Below are 23,117 nucleotides of genomic sequence, written 5' to 3'. Positions count from 1 at the left end.
TTAAAGGTGGTATCATTTGTACAACAACCACAAATCATATGGTGCAATCCGGCATCTTGCTATCAAGCTGATCAACGTTTTGCCTATACATACAAAGAAATTTTTGTGAGAGAATATGCGAGAAAAAATATGAGAACAAAGAGAATACAAAAAAATATCATCCTAATACCGTCAAACCTGGCCGGCTGTTAACAGCTGTTCGCGTGAGACCACCTTTTTAAATCCGCCTTGCTTAGTTAGTTTGTATTTAAACTTAATATTTTTATTTAAAATAAAATTGACTCATTTTGTGCCGGACACATTAAAGTACAAAGCGTTTTATGCTTAGCGTTTTAGTTATCCATAAACTAGCAAATACGCTAGATTTGTAAATACAACAACCGAAATATTTAACGATAGTGTATATCAATTGCGCCTTTTGGATGCCAGACATCGTTAGTAAAAGAGGCCCCATCTTACAGTTATATTTTAGTTAAATGTAATGATCAAGAAGCGTCGTTGGTCTAAAGGGACCTAATCTTTTATAGCGATTATCCTAAAATGATATATTTCATTTATATTTTTGCATCAGTGAGCGCTTAAATAATTTATCGATTACATTAATCAGCACATTCGCTGGACTGGTACAGCTGGTACAGTCAAACTTCTCTATAACACACTTTCCTATAACGAATTGTTCTCTATAATAAATAAAAATATTAAATACAACCTTTTAAGCCATGTTCACAAATTTTAACCTCTCTATAACGAAGAACGCAAGTTAAAATTCTCACACAAACTAATCTCCCTATAACGAATTTTTTTGGAAAAAAAAAAAAACAAATCGAAATTTATTCAATGTAATACATTAACGCACTTGCAGTCAGCCATTGCTGTAAAATACATTACATTACAGTTTCTCGTATACATCCAGCAAGGTAAATAGCATAAGTTCAATAGCACGTTGTTATTGAAATTTTTATGATCAAGATTAAACTGAATCTAAAAAAAAATCCTGCCCGTTTACACTGAGTTGTTTGGGGATTTAAGTGACACACATACACAATTCTTGAAAACAGTTGCATATTTCGGTACTTTTACCGATTATTCAACCATGAAATCGGGTTTATTTGGGATCATGGTGCAATTTTCCATCCTGTCATCAAGCTGATCGTACTTTTGCCAACATATACAAAGAAATTTGTGTGCGTATGTGTATACGTTTGCGTACATGACCAGAGAATATGCGAGAAAGAAGATAACAACAATGAGAATGCAAACAAAAGTCTGTCATCTAAATACCGTCAAACCTGACCAGCTACAAACGGCTGTTCGCGTGAGACCACCTTTTTAAATCCGCCTTCTCCTTAATCGTTCTGACAAGGTTACCATATTACATTTTTTTAGATTTATTTGGCCAAAATGTTGCCATCTACATATAAAAAAATAATATGGCTCCAATCAATTTATCAACTGCTTACGTGCATGTGTACACAAATGTGAGTGTGTGGACCGTTCTCAAATTCATATATGTTGTTGTAATTTGTAAGCCTTTGCCAGCATCTTCCATTTGCATCAAAATAATGTTGATGTAATTGTAAGACCAAAAGCACAACACTATCATCCACAATGGTTATAACTTCGTACAGATTTATTGCAATAGCTTGCTATGAAGAAACATTTTTTGATTTATTTTAGAAGTATATTTATTGATATTTATTTACAAATTCTTTCAAATTTATGCATTCACAAATACTTAATTTTTTCCTCCCCGTGTAAGTACATGTGAGCAGGTTCACTAACACTTACTGCCTGGTTCACTAACTTTGTATCACTGAAAGTGAGCGATTTTTGCTCGCCCTTGTCGAAACCAGGTGATTTCATAAAGGAAAAACAGATGTTGGAGTGAATGACTGGACTCACTTGAGTAAAACAAAGATAGTGCAACAGCCAATTAGTTCCAAACAGTTACAATTAGAAGTCTGGCGATAGCTTTTATTTTTCGTCGGAAAACGACTTGTTGCGCAGCGACTGTGGTTGTGCTCTTTTTGGGCGTCGTATAAGTTACATTTCACGACGCCCAAAAAGAGCACAATCACAGTTGCTGCGAAACAATGAAAAAACAAGCTAAGCGACACTTTTCATCAATATTTTCCGATTATTTTTTTTATATGGTGTTTAAACGCGAAAACTGAATGTAGTACCAACCTTTATATGGAGTTTCACCACAAAACGGAATATAGTACCAACCTTATGCGTTCAAAATTACCCCTAATCGACTTTTTCAATTGCCCAATCTTTAGTTATTGTATAACCCCGTTTACACTGCTCTTTGTGCGGGTTTTAAAAGGTGGTCACATGCGAACAGCAGTTAACATCCGGCCAGGTTTAATGGTATTAAAATGCCAGATTTTTGTTTGCATTCTCTTTGTTGTTACCTTTTTTCTCCCATATTCTCTGCTTATGTATGCACACGTATACACACCAATTTCTTTGGGTGCCTTGGCAAACGTACCATCAGCTTGATGACAAGGTAGCGGATTGCACCATATGATTTGTGGGTGTTGTACAAATGAGACCACTTTAATTATTTCGCCATGAATCCGGATTTAATGGCTCGATCATCTGTTTTCCCTTTACAAAATCAGCTGACGAAAGCCTTAAATCCGGATTTAATGAGTAGTGTAAACGGGGTTCATGTCTTTGTCTAATACACAAGTGTATTGCAATTTTTTGACATAAAAGTCATCCTGAATAAAGCATCGATGTTTGTGGCAATCTTCTAGTCTCCCAACTATTTTCTAGTTGTCCAAAAATTTCGCAAGAGGTTCGAACTGATTTTTGAGTACACGAACAAACCTTATGTATATGCTAGAAATTTTAAAAAGTATTGTCTCACACTTTTGGTTTGACACCTATTTTTTAAAAGCAATTATTACAGTGTCATGGAAACCCTGCAAATGCCTAAACATAAACATCTGTCATTGCAAAAAGAAGCAGCATTTAGACGCCAGCAGCAAAAAGAAACGAAATAACACCGCCTAAATTCGCCAATTGGCAAAAGAAATTATTAAATTACTTTATTTTGTACAGTCATATAGCCAGAAAATAAAATCTGGGGCTTGAAGCAACGATTTGTTAACCCATTATATAAATCAAAAATATCTTTTGTAATATATTTCTTCACATCCTTTGAAACGTAAAAGAGCATCTTTCCAACAAAGCGTGAGAAAAAATGTCAAACACAAACGATAAAATAATGCTTTGAGGAAAAATTCCAATGAAACCGAAACCGTGCACCAAAGGAAACGGCAACCTAGTAATACTTGCAGAAGCAGTTTAAGAAAATTGAAGCAATCATGGAAACGGTAGTCTTAAGCAGCGATATTGCACGCCTAGTATTGGGTAAGTAAAGTCTTATGTAGGAAAATAAAGTTTCTAATTTTCCACATTCTCATTGCAGACTATCTCAAGTCGCAGAATCTGAAAAGAGCCATACATGCATTCTGTAAAACATCCCCCTATCTCAAACAGGAGTTCTCGGCCTTCAAACATGGTCTGCAAACACATTCATTTTTTCCCGAATTGGAAGAAATTATATGTGAATACGTGAAAATATTAAGAAAAGGTGAGAGAATATTGGCTTGGTATCATTAATGGTACAGTTGTTTCTTACAAATAAATGTGGTAACACAAATCTTTTACAGTCGATCAAGAACTTGCCAAACTGAACAAAAATGTACGCTTCGAATTTCAACGCTTAAAGTTGTCCGAAAAGGTATCTGAATTATTGGATCGTGCTATTTACAATCTTTGCCAGGATGAACAAAATTCGAATGCCAAGGACGATTTGCCTATACAGCAAACAGCAAATAGTGGCCCTAATACCAGTAATAGTATTAACTCGGACAAGGAAAATAATAATATAGGCAAGAAACGTAAACGCATTTGCGATCAATCAAACAATGAGGAGGCTGGAGACAGTAAAACAAAAGAGTCTCCTTCTAGTCGCATAAGTAATTATGCCAAAAAGCGTCGTGTGCTTGAACCCTATTGCTTTCTCAGCGCCAAGGCTTTGCAAAAGAATAGACGTCGCAAATTTTTTTTACGTTTATCGCCTTGCACAGCACCCAGGGACTTTGATACAAAAACTGGAAATGTTGAGGATGACGATGGTGATGAATGGTCCAGCTCCGGTCTGGAGGATGTTACAGTGGAATCTGATGGCGACGATGATGAAGTCGGGGATGAATACGTGAATGAAAATGAGAACGAATTGTTCAATGGCGATAAACCACGAAAAGAATCAACGCCTCGAAGTAAATCGCAGGATATTGACAAGCTGAGGGCTCCCATACTACCGGTATGTTATGATTTGGGTTCCCTTGAAGTTTGGGATTTCAAAATTTCATTAAGATAAATACAATTATTTTTAATTCTCTTATATCAGTCTTTGCTTTTTATTTGTGCTTTTTAGGAAATCTCTCAAGCTATTTTGGAAAATCCAGAGTTTCAGCTGAAGTTGGTTGAAAACATTAATCAGGCGCTGAACAATTCATCTACGAAAAATGATGCCGGTAAGACCACGAATTGTAATGTTGGATCACAGGATCCGCTGTCTCAGCCAAATGAGTTGTCCAACAGCAATGACAACGCCGTGTTTAGTTCAAATCAATTACTTGACCAAATGGTTAAAAGTATTTTGGAAGCAACTGAAAAGGATCCTAGCTTTGATGCTGTCATACATGATGTAGTTGAGGCATCTAACAAGCCCAGTGTCCACTCGGCTGGCGTACAATGTGATCTGGGTTTCTTAGGGGAAGTTGATGTTAAACGCCCCCTGTATACGTCAACTGAACCACCACCTTTAGTGCCCACACGCCCTCAGCCACCAATAGTTCAACAACGGGTGCAGCCACAACCCAATGACGCTGCGAATAACATACAACAAATTGAAGTTCCTCCTCGAACACCCTTGATAATCAGGAATGCAGTAGCTGCAGCAAATGCCTCAATCAATTCCGCACAAGATCCCCCTAGTCTAACAGCGAACAATTCGTTTGGATCGTTGATCGATCCTAATTTTTCAATATCAAAATTAATTGTTTTGAATTCGAATGATAGTGCTCAAAAACAACATCCAGAACCTTCGATCGGCAATATAACAGCTGATAATCTAATTAGTCAGTTGTCTACAAGTGGCGTTGTAAATGACGGAGGGGACGAGCAGGTTTACTTCGACGCTTCGACTGGACAGTTGACATTACCGTTATATCTGACAAACGACGGCCTTTTGGCCAATTTCCCCTTTCTCATCAATAACGAAATTGTGACCCAGCAGTTGCAGCCAAGTAATATAGCCAATATGGATGCATCGCGCATAGAGATTCCTTTGCCAGAACCCATTGTAGTTACGGCTGATCAATTGCCACCAAATTCCATAATATTTGGTAGTAGTCAGAAACTTAATCAAGCTGATAATAGTCAAGCAAATCAGCAGACTGCAGAGAAAGTGGTGTTAGTCTGTGATCAAAAGCAAACCCTAACATGTAATACCGGTCCCCCGGGATCCTTGGATACAAGATTAATGACTGATAAAGCGACTCCTTCTGCAAGTGGCATTGTAAATACGAAAGCGTACCGTAGCCTTTCAACTCCAAGGAAAAGAGCATCTCATGTTAGAACGCTAACATTTTCTCCCAGGGGACCGCATTTTCCTGCCACTTTAGGCTCCGGCGTGACACCTGTATCTACTAGAAGAGAAACGCTTGCGCGAACAGTGCAGAGAACGTTGCCTAAGTCAATACCCGATGAAGGAGTAAGCCTCGAAATACTTAGCACCTCAGAAAAACCCATTATAAAAAATATTGAAATTCTGCCAGCCATAGCGTCAAATGATACGTCCTCTAAAGATGCTATGTTCTTATCAGCTAATGAAAGTGCCACCAATGTTCCGCCCCTGTTTGTGACCGAGGAGAGTAGCAACCAAACCGTAATAAATAAACACGCGTCAACAGCAAAAGATTTGCAAATAAAAACGGAAGCAGTTTTTGGCGACGAATCGGCGACGACAGTGCTCACCGCTCCAGAGAATACACCAAAACGCAAACAAACAAGGAAAAATGCCGTTCGAGCCTGCAAAAGACTCTTATCAAAATCTCAAGTTGATGAAGAAGAATCGGCTGAAAAAGCAGAGAAAGAAAATGAAATCAACACTCCACCACCTGACAGTGAAGAGTATCAGCGATTTATGTTGGAGGAGTGGAACAAGGCTAGGAATTCTTCTACCACCGATCTGGATGTACGCCTTCGAGAGCTTAATTCCAAGATGACCGTATTAAAGCCTGTGAAAAAGGTAAATACTAAAAAACGGGTGCGACGCAAGAAGCCAGCCGCAACCAAGCGAAAAGAAAAAGAAATGGCTGAAGAAGCCGAGGAACTTGAAATTTCAAGGGAGTTATTAAATGAATCACAAGAAGCAAATCTACCTGAGACGGAGGAGTTTATTCCGCAAAAATTAAAAGCGCCTCAAAATACAAGTGAAGGTGAAATATCGCAGATGACAGACGAAAAAATAGAGAAAGAGAATAATGCCGCTACCGATAACGCAGCAGTAATGCTACCGGTTAAAAAGGGAAAGAAAATGAAAGAAATTGCCATCAAACTTCCAACGCCTCAAAAATCTTCGGTTGTTGCGAAGGAGAAAAATTTGAAATCAAAAGAGACAAAGAAAGAAAAAGCAAAAAGGACCAGAGGGGTTTCCGAAGTATCACAAAATTTGCAGCAAACGGCAATAGCGGAGGCAGTATTAAACGTAAAACAAGAAGATGTAGAAGAAAAGTCCGCACCACTTTTTTCGACACCTATGGGCCACGCCCCACATCAACAGCACCAGTACCAAAACACAACTCTTTCCCTACCGCATGTAAATGAAGCTTTGGAAAGGGAAAAACGAACTAGCAACATTGCCTTTTTATTAGAGACCCCCTACAAAGACCCAAATCTATCAAATATGTCCTCTGTCGGTATTCCGCCTACCCCTGGTATATTCGCACCTTCACTTGAAACGCCAGCTGGTAAAAACAAAAATCCACAGGAGGAAATGGTCGCTTCAACTTCATTTCTTTTCGGATCGTTGACAAAAAGTGAACTCGATACACCTTTGATGAGTGTTTTGACGCCAGGTTTTCGCTTTACACCCTTTGGTATGAAGGAAACAGCAACACCACGTAGTGCTACGGGCACGGATTACTCCTCGGGTGGTTCTTATTATAAACCGGACGAAAGTGAAGACCTAGATCGTAATATCGATAAAATTTTGAAAGATTCGGCGCAAAAGAAATTCCAACAAGAACAAAATGAGGAGACCGACAGGGCCGAGGACGATGAAGAGGAGCGAGAAGAGGGTGAAATCAGATCCCCAATTGCACATGAGAGTGATGAAGTGATACATAACCAAGTTGATGCGATTGAGGTTGAAATAGCAGTGGAGAAACTAAAGGTGGAGCCTATAGTCTTGAAAAGGGTGAAATCATTTGGGAGTGAAGCAGTGGATAGCATAGAAACAGCCAAAATTGATCCACATTATACGCTTGCTTCTGGGCTACCGGAAATAAGTGCTGCAGAAGAATCTTCATCGTCATCCTCCTCTTCTTCGTCTTCGGGATCTTCATCGTCTTCATCAAATTCCTCTTCCTCATCTTCCGCTTCGAAATCAACTGGCAAATCGAAAACAGTTGTCGAAATAACAATCCCTAAGAAGTTAAGTGATCTTGACAATCTATCCGAAATATCTAGCACGGAAGATGAGGAATGGAAAAAATGTATCACTTCTAATAACAATGAAAACTCGCAGTTGGTTAACATCGATGGAGAAGTACGCTATCCAGTAAGAAGTTGGTTGACACCAGTCAAAGAAACCCTAATAGAAGCTACATCAGCAGCTACGCAAATGGCAATAACGGCCACAACGACCCAATCAACTATCAAAGTTACCTTACCCGTCAAATCAGCAGAGAAGAGAAATCGTCAAGTTAAAGAATTGGAATTGAAAAGAGAGCGTATGAAAGAGAAGCTCAAGCGGGATGCTACGTCCGTAATGAGTCATGAAAAGTCAACATCATCTGCGAGTACAGCACCAAATATATCGGCAGCTCTGGCTGCATCGCGAATAATGCATGCCATGCGGGACAAAGGTAAGAAACCAGCTTGTTTTGAAGTACCTCAATCTGCGGCGACAACAAACACCAACATTGACGAAAAACGTTCTATAGACGTTCTGACTGCTCTCCGCCTTTCTGCCAAGAAACAACTTCCTACAACTCCAGAGGATGAAAAAGGCAAATCGAAATCAAAGCTTGAATCCCCAATGAAAAAGGAGGACAATGGAGCAGAGCCTGTAGTGCATAAGACACCAGAAAATAAAGAAACTCCCATACAAAATTTGTCATCTGCTACTCGCAAAACTCCGCAGCGAAAATGTCTGCCAATAGAAGCCCGTCCGGTGACAAAAACCATAAGAAAAAGCAATAAGAAAATTGTTCGAACTCCCTTGGCTTTCAAAACTATACATTCGCCTGGTAAAATCAATTCTCACAGCACCACGACTACTTTAGCAGAATTAGCGAACAAATCTAAAGATTGTCCGACGTCCCCCACTGTCCCTGCGGTAATGGTTTCTCCTAGGCTCGTAAGATCAAAGAAAACCAAAGTGAAAAAACCCCAAGAGGCTCCAACAGATAAGATAAAAGTTAGTCCTAAGTCAATCAAACCCAAATCCGGCGCTAAAGTTAAAGTTACAAGAGCTACATCAAAAAAGAAGCCAGTTTCAAAAAAGCCTGAAAAAGAAAAGATCACATTGCTGGATCAAAGAACCGAAGGAGAATTAATCGAAAGAATAGAAGAACAGATTTCAGAAACTTCACCGCAAGCATCAAGTATAAAACCTAAGATACATATAAAGGCTGCTAATTCAATGGTTCCAATTAACAATGGCAAAGCCAACAAAAGTTCCGAAAATGGTACTGAAAAAGCGATGGAAGAGCTCAAAGCAAATCACCTTAAGTCTGAGAAACGCGAAAGCAGTATTCCAATTGAAACCGGCAACAATCAACAATCAAAACAACAGGAAAATGGAGGAGGAGATACATCAGACGCATCAGAGAATGATCCCATTGATGACTGTGCTATTGTAACCTTTGATGAAACCGATGCTAAACGTTTTGTTCAATTCAGCTATCAAGGCCCAGATGAACCACCTGCTCCGATTGAAAGAAATCATGATTTGGGCAAATTCCAAATGGTTGTCACCTTAGAAGATGAAAGCCACATTTTGCGTTTTTCTAAAGGTATTTGTCTGTTTTCATGTCCCCCGGCAGCGCCGGCTGTTGCAGCCAAATCAGCATCACATGTAGTACGAAATATTCCGAAAAAACGGAAAATACGTATTACGTCCACGTCGGATGATAAGTCGGTTACTCCTGCCCCGAATACTAAAATCGCTGCAGCTTCGTTGAAAGCGTTTACAACGGCCGCGGCACCAGCCGCTACTTCGACGCCGTTGCAACCAGTTACCGTTGCGTCGCGAACGGAAAAGGCAGCAGCAAAAGAAGGGTAAGCATTAAAATTGTAATGGTCTGAAATGGTTTAAAACTCATATGACAACGAAGATGGGGAGAAATACTATTACATAAATTTTTTCTTTGATCAAATATCGGTAGATGAGGTTTGCAAGGTTTGAAAACTTGCAAGTAATTTGTTGTTTATTATTGTTGTTCTAGTCACATTTTTATGTAGAGGTGGAAAATTTTAAGTCAGGAATTCCGTGCTACTTACAAAATCCTTAATTTTTTTCCATACCACGCCCCTAAGTTGGTTTATGTCTGGTATTGTGTTCCCACCTAAGTACCGGTGTCTATTGGCCACGAAAGCCAGGCAAAGACATAGGAAATGCCCCAACGTCTCATCATCTTCCACACATGCTATCACTTGCCGCACTGGTTTTGCATAAGTGAGCTCACAGTCCTATGTGTCCTATTATGATATACTGACCTCCTTCTTGCTTTCTTTCAATAATAGCCGCGTTTTCACACGACTCGGATCTCCCCATATGCGTTGGCCCGAAAGGCTACCGTTTAGCCAAGTTCATTGACGGCAGTCCTCTAATTTTCACAGTCAAATCGTCTGATTTTTTATTCCCCCCTACTTCGCTATGGTCCGGCACCCAAACGTTGCGGGTCGTGCCATACACAAAGAGGACAATATCATATTCATGATCTTACCGTCTTGGTTGTTATTGCCCTGATGGTTAGTTTACTGTTCATAAAGATTTTCACACTCGACGTCCTCGCGTCAAAACCCCACTACCCCAAGCATTTCATGAGAGCCCGGATCTCTGTCTACAGGATCGTATAATGGTCAGGCAGTCAAAACCAGATCTCAGTCCCTGGGTTTTCAATGTAGCCCCCCGGCCCACTCTGTCCTCCAGCTTTGATCCATTCGTGTAACATGATCTTCCAGATGGCAATACTAGGGTTCCGTCAATTCTAAAGGACTGCAAAACTCGCATTTTTTCTATTTATACCATCTGACGAAAGCAAATGCATTGCTATGATATGCGATCTCAACGCAACGACAGCACAAGGGCTGTAGGAGATTGCTATGCAGAGGCAAGCACGATGCCATAAACTGCTTTGGCATCAACATGGCATACCTGCAATACATTAGTCATTAGTGTCAATTTTGAAAATATTTGAGATAAGAAAAAATACAAACACTTTTTTTACCTATTGTATGATGGCGTCAATCGAACATTTGACAAAATGGGCGATGGCATCATAAAACCTTTAACCATATTTTGTAATTAAGGATTTTTGTGGTACTGCACTTAGCTGTTAAAAAGCAATTAAAAATTTTTGCGGTATTTGTGGTCCTATATTATGGTCTATATTGATGTAGATTGTGTGCGATTTTTTCATCTATTGAAACTAGCCATGTATTTAAAAAATGGTAGACTATTTTTAAGGTTTGTAATTTTATTGTTAAACATGATCAACATGTTAGCGATGGGTTGATTTTAATGGGTTACGTCGATGACGTTGCCCAAATTTGATAGTGACGTAGTATTTTTTTCATTCAGTTCGGCCTGTGCAGTCCTTTAACTCGACCTCAAGTGTAGTCTCAGGTTTCCTGTCGGAAACCTCTTCCATTCCTTCCAAGTTTCCGATCGTCGCCTCGATTATACCTCGATGGTATGACTTCCTATCCTCTATCCATTCTCCCAGCGCCTTAAGTCTCATAATTACCACAACAACCGGCACGGGATAACTGTGAGCAACACACAGGTTGAAATATTGAGGTCCGATCTGTGCGGTGTTCAATGCTGTCACGAGAAGCTTATTTGCGTGCTACCGGGCGCATCCACAGGTTGCGAACAATCAGCAGTATCAAGCGGAGTCTCAGTGAGAGGGCGGGCGGCACCGGCTCTTCCACAAATACTGGGTGCTTATGATGCTCTATATGACAATACGAGTTTTTGGTGCCTTTAAATAACCAATGGCCACCTTGTTCCCGCGGCGATAAGTTCTTTGGACTGGAACGAGCTTGTTCGCCTACAGGATCTTGACGAGGATCGCCACCTCCACAAGAAAATGTGGCTACAACAACAACACTTAATCTGTATGTTTATGGGTATGGGTGGGCGTTGTCCTTATCGCTCTGCCTATGGCAAGAAAACATTTTCTGTAAATCTGTTGCATTATCTTAACGTTGCACTTTTTCTCCATCGCAGTCCACCAAACTACTGAGGCACAGAATAGGTAAGTATTGGTCCAATCACGCTCCTGTAGAGCCAGTGGAATATCCTCGAATTCAGGTCCAATTTCAAGCCTACCGCCCACCTACATAGTGCCCAACATTCGCGACCCTTCTCACTACGCTCCTGAATGTGACACTTTCAATTATTGGGTTGCCCAAAAAGTAATTGCGGATTTTTCATATAGTCGGCGTTGACAAATTTTTTCACAGCTTGTGACTCTGTAATTGCATTCTTTCTTCTGTCAGTTATCAGCTGTTACTTTTAGCTTGCTTTAGAAAAAAAGTGTAAAAAAAGTATATATGATTAAAGTTCATTCTAAGCTTTATTAAAAATGCATTTACTTTCTTTTAAAAAATCCGCAATTACTTTTTGGGCAACCCAATAGTTTCCTGTCCCCTGAGACTAATATTGCAATTATTTGGTCATTTTTCAATTGATCTCCACGAAATTTGGCGCGCAAAATTTTCTTATGACTCTTGAGATTACTAGGGAATTTTACAGAAATCGGTTCAAATTTAGATATAGTTCTCAAATATAAGTTTCGACCAACTTTCACTTTTTTATCCTATGCCATCGCATTTATCAACAGACATTCATCAAATTTTACACAATGTCTTCTTATATGACTCCTACTATGTTTATGAAATTTGATTGAAATCTGTTCAGAATCAGATACAGCTCCAAACTATATGTTTGTCCAGTATTAGTTTCAGTTCCCCATGTTTTACGTTTACAAATATATGCAGAAAATGTAAACTTACGCTATTAGTAATAATTTGTCACAAATCTTCTTAGATAAAAACGAAATTCTTGTTAAATTAGTCAAATTATTTTGTACTGTGCAATGTTGATGTAAGCAACACTTAGCGGTCACGCAAAAATGTAAACAAACCTTAAATGTCGCTTACACCAAAATTATTTTCGATCTCATTTCATAACGGTACGTGATACAACTGCGATATTTGGAGAGGATATTCAATATCCTCTATCGATATCCATCAAAAAACGATCATCAAAAAATGTCGCTTGCACCATTTTCGCGGAAAGGGCTCCAGGGTACCAGAGTTAGCATAGAATAATTGGTAATATGGTTCAATCGAGAAACGTTGTTTTTGGTCATCCATGGCCCCTGAATTAAGGCAATATGAATCTTGCCCTTGCTGATTTTCTCCATCAGAGCATGTGTAGCTGTCTCGCTCCGGTTGAGATTTATCTGGATGACCTCAAACATTGATCCTCCATTAAATGGGATTCTTGGGAGTGGGTAATGGTCTTATCGTCCGCTCCGTGCTCTTTAGGCTGCATTGACTTTCATGTCACTGCACTGCCCGAAGTTTCAGCATTAGGTTCTTTGCCTATCTTAGTCTTCCGAATCTTTATAAAGTCGGTAATGGTTCTATCATCGGGTCCCTGTTTATTAGGCTGTATTTCTCGTCCCTGTACTGCCTGATGTTTCACTATTAGGATCTTTGCCTATCTTAGTCTTCCATATCTGAAGTCGGCTCCCTGTCCGTAAGGCTGCATTAAGATTCCTGTCTCAGCGCTGCCTGGTGTTTCAATTATGTTTCTTATCTCAAATTCCACAAATGGCTGACGACCACACAGATAAATCGCGACACAGCTTTTCAGGCTTGACTGGAGGGACGTGTTGCGATGTCCTCAAGGGTCGTCCTATCTGATTGAAGCCACAGCAAATGTGTACGGTGATGGCATGCAAAGCAGTTGTTGCGCTATCCGATCTTCGAAATCCATGCTGATGCTCGGCGAATGGAAATTCTTCAATGAGGCTCGGGAGCAGTTGTCCCTCAGGCGTTTTTGCTAGTGGTGAGAGATGGGAGATCGACATTATCTCTCGGGCCCTTTCTTTCCTTTATACGGTTCTCGACTCCAGGTACATCCAGATTCTTCAGCATCAATGTATAGACTACGTCGGGGCCCAACGCCTTGGCACCATGGGTGACATTTGTAACTTGATCCACGGTAAATCGTGACGGCTGTCTATTGGGTCGGAAACCACGGATACGAATCTCTTCGGATCAGTCCCACTTACGTCGATGTCCTGTCATCCCGTCTATTGGGGTTCGAGAGTGACTTAACAGTAAACCACAGCTTGCCTAAACCGGTACCTAAGTTATATTGCTCCAATTGCATGTCCTTGACTACCCTGTTTATATCTTGATTCAGATCGCTGATTCTAGGGTTAATGGGGTCCGTGCAACGAATCCCATCACACTCGTCTGCGAATACCACTGCCTGCGCCGGAAAATTAGGCCGCACTTGGGGTATTCGATCGGCTGGTATAAAGCGAGCGATCATGTCTTGGAATTGATAAACGTCTGGCGCTCAGAAGTTATGAAAATAGGTGGTCGGTCGATGGTTAGTATTATGGGGAGGTGGTCTGATCGCAAAGAATATGACGGTGTATTACGAAGGCCAATCCCCCAACTGCATTCCTTAAGCGATCCTTACGTAGCACATTGTATCCGTGTCAACTTTGTAAGCTGCAGGTTGTCTTCTCGTCGATTTTGCATCTCAAACCATTGCAATACAATTCCAAAAAAGATACATTTCGCTGCACTGGCCTGGCAATATTGGGGCTGGGGTGCTGCTGTTGCGTATATTACCGCACGGGAGAGGTTGGGGGATCACTAGTATGACGACAAGGACGTTAAGGCGACGCTTGTGACCCACTGCTGTCTATATTCGCACAGCACCTCGCAACATATTCAGTGTGACCATAATCACGTATTGACGTAAGGCCAAAACAAGATCGGTGACCGACACCGACCGATGATGGAGACGGTTCTGGCAAACCGACCAGAACCAGGTTCCGGGGTTTTTTTTTCAATCTCGTCACAGACCAGCGTGCGGAGAAGACACTCCGGGATGTGCCTCTCCCATGACGATGAAAGTACGAACACGTACATTGAGGCGACAGCCCGGGCCAATGAAGGACTCCATCGAGTCATTCCGATACGTACAAACAGGTGCCATGGTGGAATTGCTAAGATATAATCGCATTACGACGATTGGCATAAATGTCTTATCAGGCAACCAGGCAGCCACTTAATCTATGAGGAACATATTTCTGAATTCTAAAATCGCTCGTCTTTCGCAGATCTCTCAACGAGATGGCTGAACAATTCCACATTCACCTGTTCTATGTGCCGGGCCACAGAGATATCCCAGCTAATTGTAGAGCAGACGAGCTTGCGAGACTAGCAACCAACGATTTCTGCAGAAGCTTCGGAGACGGCGAGGAAGAGAAAATTATAGAACGTCTTCTGTATGTTTCTACTGCACTGGCAGGTAGAACGAGTTCCATTTTATGCTCTCATTTCTTTGAAAACTTGTCTTAATTAGCGGATGTTAATGCATCTTCCTTCTCCTGTTTCACCTGTGGTGAAACAATGGAGTCTGATGGCAGACTGCCACTTAAATCTGAATTCAGGCTCACCGAGATAATATTGCGGGATTGGACAACCTTAGTGTTGCAATCTGCCAACTGACACGTACGTATATGTACTCAGAAAGTTTTGACATACGAGCTCTATTAGTCTTGTTTACAGTAACTTAAAAGATTCATCTCGCACAAGAAAATGGAATTAAATCGTGAACACTTTCGAGCAATTTTTTCTTTCGACGTGTATTAACTCAACAACAGTGCATCGATGAACTTAATTAAATTTTTGGCGATGATGCTCCCTCAAGGACCAGTGTTTATCGATGGTGTAATGAATTCAACTGATATCGTAGTTCACTCCATGACGAATATCGTGAAGGTCGTCCAAAATCAGTTGTTATTCCAAAATCCATTGATGCAGTGCCCCAACTGATATTGCAAGATCGTCATGTGACCTACCGTGAGATTGAGACAACCTTAGGCATTAGTGCGACCAGCATACATTTAATATTGCATTAACATTTGGCCGTCAAAACAATTTGTTCGCGTTGGATCCCACACAATTTGTCAATCGCTCAAAAAAATGCTCGTGTCGATTGGCGTATGCAAACGTGTATAGGAAATGGGAAATATTTTGAAGAACGATAAAGCGATTTTCGATGATTAATATTTATTTTTGTGTTCCCTAATCCCGAAATCTAAAAGTCAACCCTCGTAATATGTGGCAATACACTAACGTCAGACCCAAAGTCACTAGTGGGAATCGAAAACATGGCCCCGGCTCAGATAGTCCGAGCAGACTATCGGGGCTCGCATAATATTGCAACACCTCGAATTATTCATAGGTATTTAGAATTTTAATTTTTTGTTTATGTTTATACCCTCTAATTTCGTATTATAAACTTCGAAATATTTAATTGAGACAACAAATTCTAAAATTCTGTGGGTAAGTCCGTCCACCAGTTTAGCTGGAACTTTAAGCTTCGATTTGGGGTAGTGTTTATCGTTATCATGAGAAGCTTAGCTGGGAGCTACAGTGCGCGTCCACCGGTTGTGGATAGTGGAATGCTCCACATGGAGTTGTTGCAGCTGCAGCCGCGGACAATCAGCGGTATCGAGTGGAGAGTCTCAGTGAGAGGCTGGGCGGCACCGGCTATTGCTTAAATACTGAGAGCCTGTGATATTTGATATGACAAGATGAATTATTGGCTTCATTAAATAAACATGTTCCAGCGGCGATCGGTTTTGGAGCAGAATGAGCTGCTCACCTAATGGAGCTTGACGAGGATCGTTACCTCCATATTGTAGCTACAAAAATCTTTTTACATTTATAAGAATCGGACATATATATATAACAATTACACACATCTCTAAATAGAGTTAAATTATTACAATAAATTATAATTAAATTGTTCGTGCTTTAAAATACATTTATCAAGGGGTGGACAGCTTTTTATAACTCTCCCATTTTCCCAGGAAAATTGTTTAGCCACTTTTGGGATTAATTTTTGTATACTTTAGGGATTGATATTTGTATACTTATAATAATAAATAAACGCTTCTTTCGCTAGATCTAAACCTAAAACATCGAATGGTGTAAAAACCCCTGCCGAAGTACCACACAAAACTACTGAAGAAGTTAACAATGTGAATGAGAAACTACAAATAGAGGATATCGAGTCTATATTGTCGCATTTACATGGCACTTAAACCTTGAGAAAAACTGTCAACAGCCAGTAAAGATCAATTGAAGTGCAATGTTCGCTCAAATCATCCTTGTATATGGTATTTTGTTATCATAATAAGAACTAACCAACTACTCATTGTATTAACAATACTATAAATAAGCTGTAACTACTATATTTAACTGAAGAGAAATACATAAGGCATATGTACATTTAACTATGAAATTATACGCTAATGAAATTGTTGTGATTCTCTGTTAAGAGAGCAAGGAACTATCGTTTTACTACGTTTTATTCAAATAGCAGAAGATGCCAATTCAGGGATTTACGTTTGAATATTTAAAAGAAACTCCCTGTAGTATCACCACCATTCCAGAGAAATGAGTAAAGATAAATTTACTACCCTAATTCCTTATTAACTCATTTGTTAAGTTTTTGAAGTAAAGGTTGAAAATTGTTGCCGTAAAACTTATATTCATATATTTTCAAATTGATATTGAAACTCGTTTTTTGTTGCCAACCAACAAATGGAAATCAGTTTTGTCGTTATATTTCATAAATTATCTTCTGTACAAGTTAATGAAAGATTGGTAGTTTTGATTTTTATTAATATTTTACTTTCGTTTAAAATAATTTTACTTAAATTTCGCTTAAGTTTATTTTATTTATCGTTAAAGAATAAAATCTAGAAAAGCTAATGTATGTATATTAACTTTTGTACAAACAATTTCGAAAACTTGAATATGTTCAAAGAGAATAAAACAAGATTAAAACATGCGTTGCTTTGTTTAAAAAGATCAACCAGGTTAACGTACATAAAAACATTCCAATTTCTAATTTCCTAAAAATGGTAAGTACGCCACAGTGTTATATTTTTTTTACAAGCTGAACTCTTACACAAAAGAAAGTAAATGCATTTTTAATAAAACTTAGAATGAACTTTAATCAAATATATAATTGCCATTTTGTTCGATAACCTTTTGCCATCTTCCTGGCAAATTTAGTATTCCACGCTCATAGAACTTCTGGCCTTTATCTTCAAAAAACTGAACCAAGTGCGATTTGCCGAAAGTTTTACCATTTAAGGAGTTCTGCAAAGATCGAAATAAATGGTAGTCTGATGGTGCAAGGTCAGGGCTATATGGTGGATGCATCAAAAGTTCCCAGCCAAGCACACTCAGTTTTTGGCGAGTGACCAAAGATGTGTGCGGTCTAGCGTTGTCCGGGTGGAATATGACACCTTTACGATTGACCAATTCTGGTCGCTTCTCCTTGATGGCTGTATTCAATTTGTCCAATTGTTGACAGTAAACATCCGAATTAATCGTTTGGTTCCTTGGAAGCAGCTCAAAATATACCACACCCTTCTAATCCCACCAAACAGACAGCATAACCTTCTTTTGGTGGATATCAGCCTTTGAAGTGGTTTGAGCTGGTTCACCATGCTTGGACCATGATCGTTTTCGACTAACGTTGTTGTAAACAATCCATTTTTCATCTCCAGTTATGATTCGTTTTAAAAACGAATCGAATTCATTGCGTTTAAGGTGCATATCACAAGCGTTGATTCCGTTTGTTAAATGAATTTCTTTCAATACATGTGGTACCCATATTAAAATTGACGCCAAACAAACAAATGTAAACAAAATTTCGCGCACTTTTGTTCTAAAGCAAGCTAAAAGTAACAGCTGATAACTGACAGAAGAAAGAATGCAATTACAGAGTCACAAGCCGTTGAAAAAATTTGTCAACGCCGACTATATTACTACTATTGTATATTACCGACAATTACTTTTTGGGCAACCCAATATATCGATATTTCGCATTTCAATGAACTGCATTTTCAAGATATTGACATTGACATCACTGTTTCTATTTTTTATTTAACTTACATATCTAAATGAGAAACAAAACACAAACAAAAACTTTATACGACCGTCTTCAAAAGTCGTTGTCTGCTTTGCTATTGTTTTGTAGTTTTTCTTATTGGACTTTGTTCACTCGTTGTACCAAAAGTCTATAGTTGCTCGCGTATCCCTCTGTGCCTGCTTTGTAATTCATGCGCTTTGTTGTTGTCGTGTTGATGATGTGTAGTGTTTCTAGTGTTAGTCTCTTGTTCTAATTTATCTCGTTATCTATTATTCTTACTCTCTCTAAGTCTGGCTTATGGTGTTGTGTTGCACAGTATTCTGCTAATGCCGCTTTTTGGTGTGTGTTTCTACTCCTTAATTTAATGTCAAATTTATGCCCTGCCAGTTTAGTTTTTAATTTATTTTTGATGGTTCCGATGCACACGACTCCCTCGAAAAAGAAAATCTTGATGAAATAGAGAGTATTGTCTCCGTTGAAGGTGCGTCATTGTACATGTCTGCCAAAACGATATTAACGAGGAAGAAGCATTACAACCAAAAAGAACAAATGAAAAATTATGTTCAATTAAGAAATTTGTAAATAGAATTAAAAAATTTGCTGAAATCTGACATATAAAGGAATTTGTTTTATTGCTTAACAATTTAGCAATTTGGATTTATGATAAGTTAAAAAATTCAATCAAAGTTGTTGTTAATCCAACAAACTATTCATTTGAAACTTGATATTTCTTTTAAATAACATTTTTACTGTTTTAAATAAGTGATATTTTTTACGTAAATAAACAACTTTATTACAGTTTTATAAACAATATAATTTATATACATACATATTTTAAATGAATCGTAATAAATACCAATCTTAAAATTTTGCGTACAATACCATGAAGTCTACATCCACATTTGTTATCTTCCATCCTCAGCGCCCATATCAATAAAATCTTTATATGGATAATAAAATAAAAATAAGATAATAGTAATATATGCATTTATATATACCACGTTTACGTTCTACAATGTTCTCCAATTTGTTTCGTTTGGAATTTATCCCTTCTATTTGTTAACATCCGGCTTTTTTCTTGTCCAGCCATGCCACTTTGTGTTTGAATGTGGTAGAAGCTAGACATATAATTGACTCATTCGCACTTCTTTTTGCGTTGCAAACAAATATACAATATAAATAACAATTTAATTCGTACAATTAAAAATATGTTCAGCGTATACCTTCGCTTGTCGTGATCCAAAAATAGCAAATTTCTATGTCAAAAATAATTAAAGCAATTAACAACTTTGTTGAAAAGATTTTTATAAGTAAATACCATGTTTATCGGTAAAATAAAGGTCTATTTTTTTCTGTGCAATGCAAACTCCCTTAGCGAGACAATCGACTTTAACAACCCAATTCTGAAAACTCCCTGGGAGTTTATTCCCATACATAATAATAGTAAATTTCTCCCTCGAATAAAATCCTTCTATTCTGACTGAATGGGGAGAGGAAAAATATGGGAGAGGGTGTTTCGATTTTTCCCAAACATCTGTTTTACCTCAACTGTTTTATTTTGGCTAAACATTTGACTATTATTTATTGGAAAAATTAACATAAAATGGAAAAATGAGCAAAAAGAAATTATAAAGGTTGCTAAAAAAGTTTACAAACATGTTTAGTGTTGCTGTTTGTTTTTAATAGTACACAATCATGGCCTACAGCTTTTCACTATTTTTTTGTGTTGTGTTAAAAACTTTCCGTCTTCATCCAACAATTAGATGCTTCCCGAGTGGTCTGGTGGACAGATAGATTAATTGTGTCGTGTTGTTGTTGTTGAAGTCACATTTTCATGTGGTTGTGGCGATCCACGTCAAGCTCCTTCCGGTCCATAGGACCAATCGCCGCGGGAACAGTTTTCACATTGGTTATTTTAAGGCGCCATTAACTCGCCTTTTCATAGGCACTCAGTATTTGTGCAAGAGGCGGTGCCGTCCGTCCTCTCACTGAGACTCTCCGCTCGATACCGATGATTGTCCGCGACTGCCGTTCCAGCTACTCCGTATGGAGCATTCCACTATCCGCAACCTGTGGACGCACCCGGTAGCTCGCAGCTAAGTTTCTCGCGAGAGCAATGATCACTACACAAATCGGAGCTCAATGTTCCGGACTGTATGGTGCTCACAGGTATCCCGTGCCGGGAATTGGGCACACATCCTGCATGTTGGCGTTTTCCCTTGCCAAAAGGAGTTAAGGTGGCTGAATCTACCGGATCGTTCTTGGGCAGAAAACTTTAGTGTATAGTATAGAGGTTGCTTCTCCTTCGTCGTCATAAATGTTGTGGTGGTCTGCATGATACGCCGCTTTATCTAAAATCCTACTTTTATGGAGCCAGAACTTGAAGATCTAATCGACATTTCTGCTGAAAAGCCACTTATGGATTTATTCCTACTCCTATGGAGTAAATGCTGCCAAATGTGGCGCCAAATATTTTTGATAAATTGCCCACGAATATTCCATTAAGGAACAGGCAGAAGATTTCTTACATATCATTGAGTGGGGCCCAATTCTTCTTTAAGCTAAATGATAAGGGACCCTCTTTTAGTATCCGACTCCGAACGGAGTGCCACTTTGCGACAACTCTTTATACAAATGAGTCTAAGAATATTAAAATATGAACCACATATTTTGAAACCTATATATTGTATATTCATATACCAATTCTAGAATGCTTGTATTTTGTCGATAAAACCGAAAAACCTATGCAAATCTTCTATGGTGCGTATATGACATATTTAAACCTAACAAAATTTCTACTTGATTTTGAAAAAGTGCAAAATAATTTCCGTACATTTTAAATTGTTCGTGAATAGTAAGAACTATTGTAGTACAATAAATTTATAATTTTTTATCCTAGCTCCCTTTCATTTGTTTGGGGGAATTTTTCCCAAATTTATCGTCTCATTCTCCCATTTATTTCGATTCAGAATAGCAACTTTTTTCCCTGGGAGATATTTTCCTTTTTCGAAGTTTGTTTAGAATATGGGAAAAGGGTGTAGGGAACAAACTCCCAGAAAATCAGAATAGGGGAAAAGGGAGTAGGGAATAAACTCCCAGGGAATTGTCATTCAGAATGGGGCTGTCTCTGTATAAAACTGTTGGTGGTGGTGATGAGCTAAAATTTAAAAGTTTAGATATCTACGTTCCAATTTAAACGGACCAGCTCTAAAAGGCTTCTAAATGTGGGTCCTTCCCAAGACTGTTTGAGTCTTCTTCCGTCTTTTGTGTTGTTGAAATCAACGTAAGAATATAAAGAGTTGCACACCGCAGATCTAGAGGATGCTTGTATATTAGATTTTTTTTGCGGCATACATATCTGTTTGTGTTTTGATTTTGTGTTTTTGCTTTCGCATTTATCAGCAGCTGAGTTGCGATCAGTTTGCTTTGGGAGGGGAATTTCGTAAGAGCGCGACGGAAAAGGTAAATTAATGGAAAAAAAACAAATTATTATACTAAAAAATTCCAAATTTGCCCATTACCTTTCCACTAAGGAACGGGGGCAAACTTCTCACATATCAATTAATGCTGTCCGATTCAAGTTTAGGTTCAATGATAAGGAACCTCATTTTTATAGCCGAATCCGAACGGCGTGCTGCATTGCAACTCCTCTTTCGGGAGAAGTTTTTACATGGAAATGTCGCCAATATTAGGAGGGGAAAACCACCGTATGACGATTCTTTTTCATTTTGGAATTCCGTTAGTTGTTGTTGCTGTCTGGTCACGTCAAAAAGCAGACATGATTCAGTTTGCCTTGCGTAGAATAAAAGACGTTTCTTTGCAAAGCAATTATTAAAAATTGCATTTTTCATATAAAACTTTTTTATGTACATACAGGGTGGCTGATGAAAGCCGCTACCAAAAAAAAATGTAATAACTTTTTTTCTATTTAATAATAATAATTTAATAATTAATTTAATTAATTAATTAATTAATTTAATTAATAATAATTTAATAATTAATTTAATAATTTAATTTAACATGAATAAAAGAAAAATGTATTCCATACACCGAAAAAAAAAATGTAGCAATATTCATCATTGTAGCAATATTCATCAGCCACCCTGTATATGTACATAATCTAAATCAGACCATTTTTTACTTTTTTTCATTTGCCAATAAAAGGCGTGTCTATGAACTGATTTTGCTGAAATTTTTGGCAGTTGGTTGTATTAGAGCACTCATATCTTTCCAAATACATTCTTAATAATGGTGTTTCGAATCCTTAATATTATATTTAATGATAAATTTAGCGAGAGCGGATGGTATATCCACACTTGTCTTTTGTATTTATTTTATAGTGTCTGGTATGGAGCACTTTTATCAA

General features: G+C 38.5%; 1 protein-coding gene across 1 annotated transcript; it reads left to right on the top strand.

Annotated features, from left to right (window-relative positions):
- Positions 1-2,996: 2,996 nt before the first annotated feature.
- Positions 2,997-17,461, top strand: LOC106088030 (serine-rich adhesin for platelets). The gene is made up of 5 exons (XM_013253314.2): positions 2,997-3,384; positions 3,443-3,607; positions 3,687-4,342; positions 4,457-9,591; positions 16,769-17,461. Exons 1-5 carry the CDS (start codon positions 3,339-3,341, stop codon positions 16,905-16,907), a joined length of 6,141 nt encoding a protein of 2,046 aa, XP_013108768.2. The 5' UTR covers positions 2,997-3,338; the 3' UTR covers positions 16,908-17,461.
- The last annotated feature ends 5,656 nt before the right edge of the window (positions 17,462-23,117 follow it).

The sequence above is a fragment of the Stomoxys calcitrans genome, chromosome 4, assembly GCF_963082655.1.
Source record: "Stomoxys calcitrans chromosome 4, idStoCalc2.1, whole genome shotgun sequence".
In the NCBI taxonomy this organism is placed as follows: domain Eukaryota; kingdom Metazoa; phylum Arthropoda; class Insecta; order Diptera; family Muscidae; genus Stomoxys; species Stomoxys calcitrans.
The sequence above is the reverse complement of the archived record's forward strand: the minus strand, read 5'-3'. Positions and strand labels throughout refer to the sequence as shown.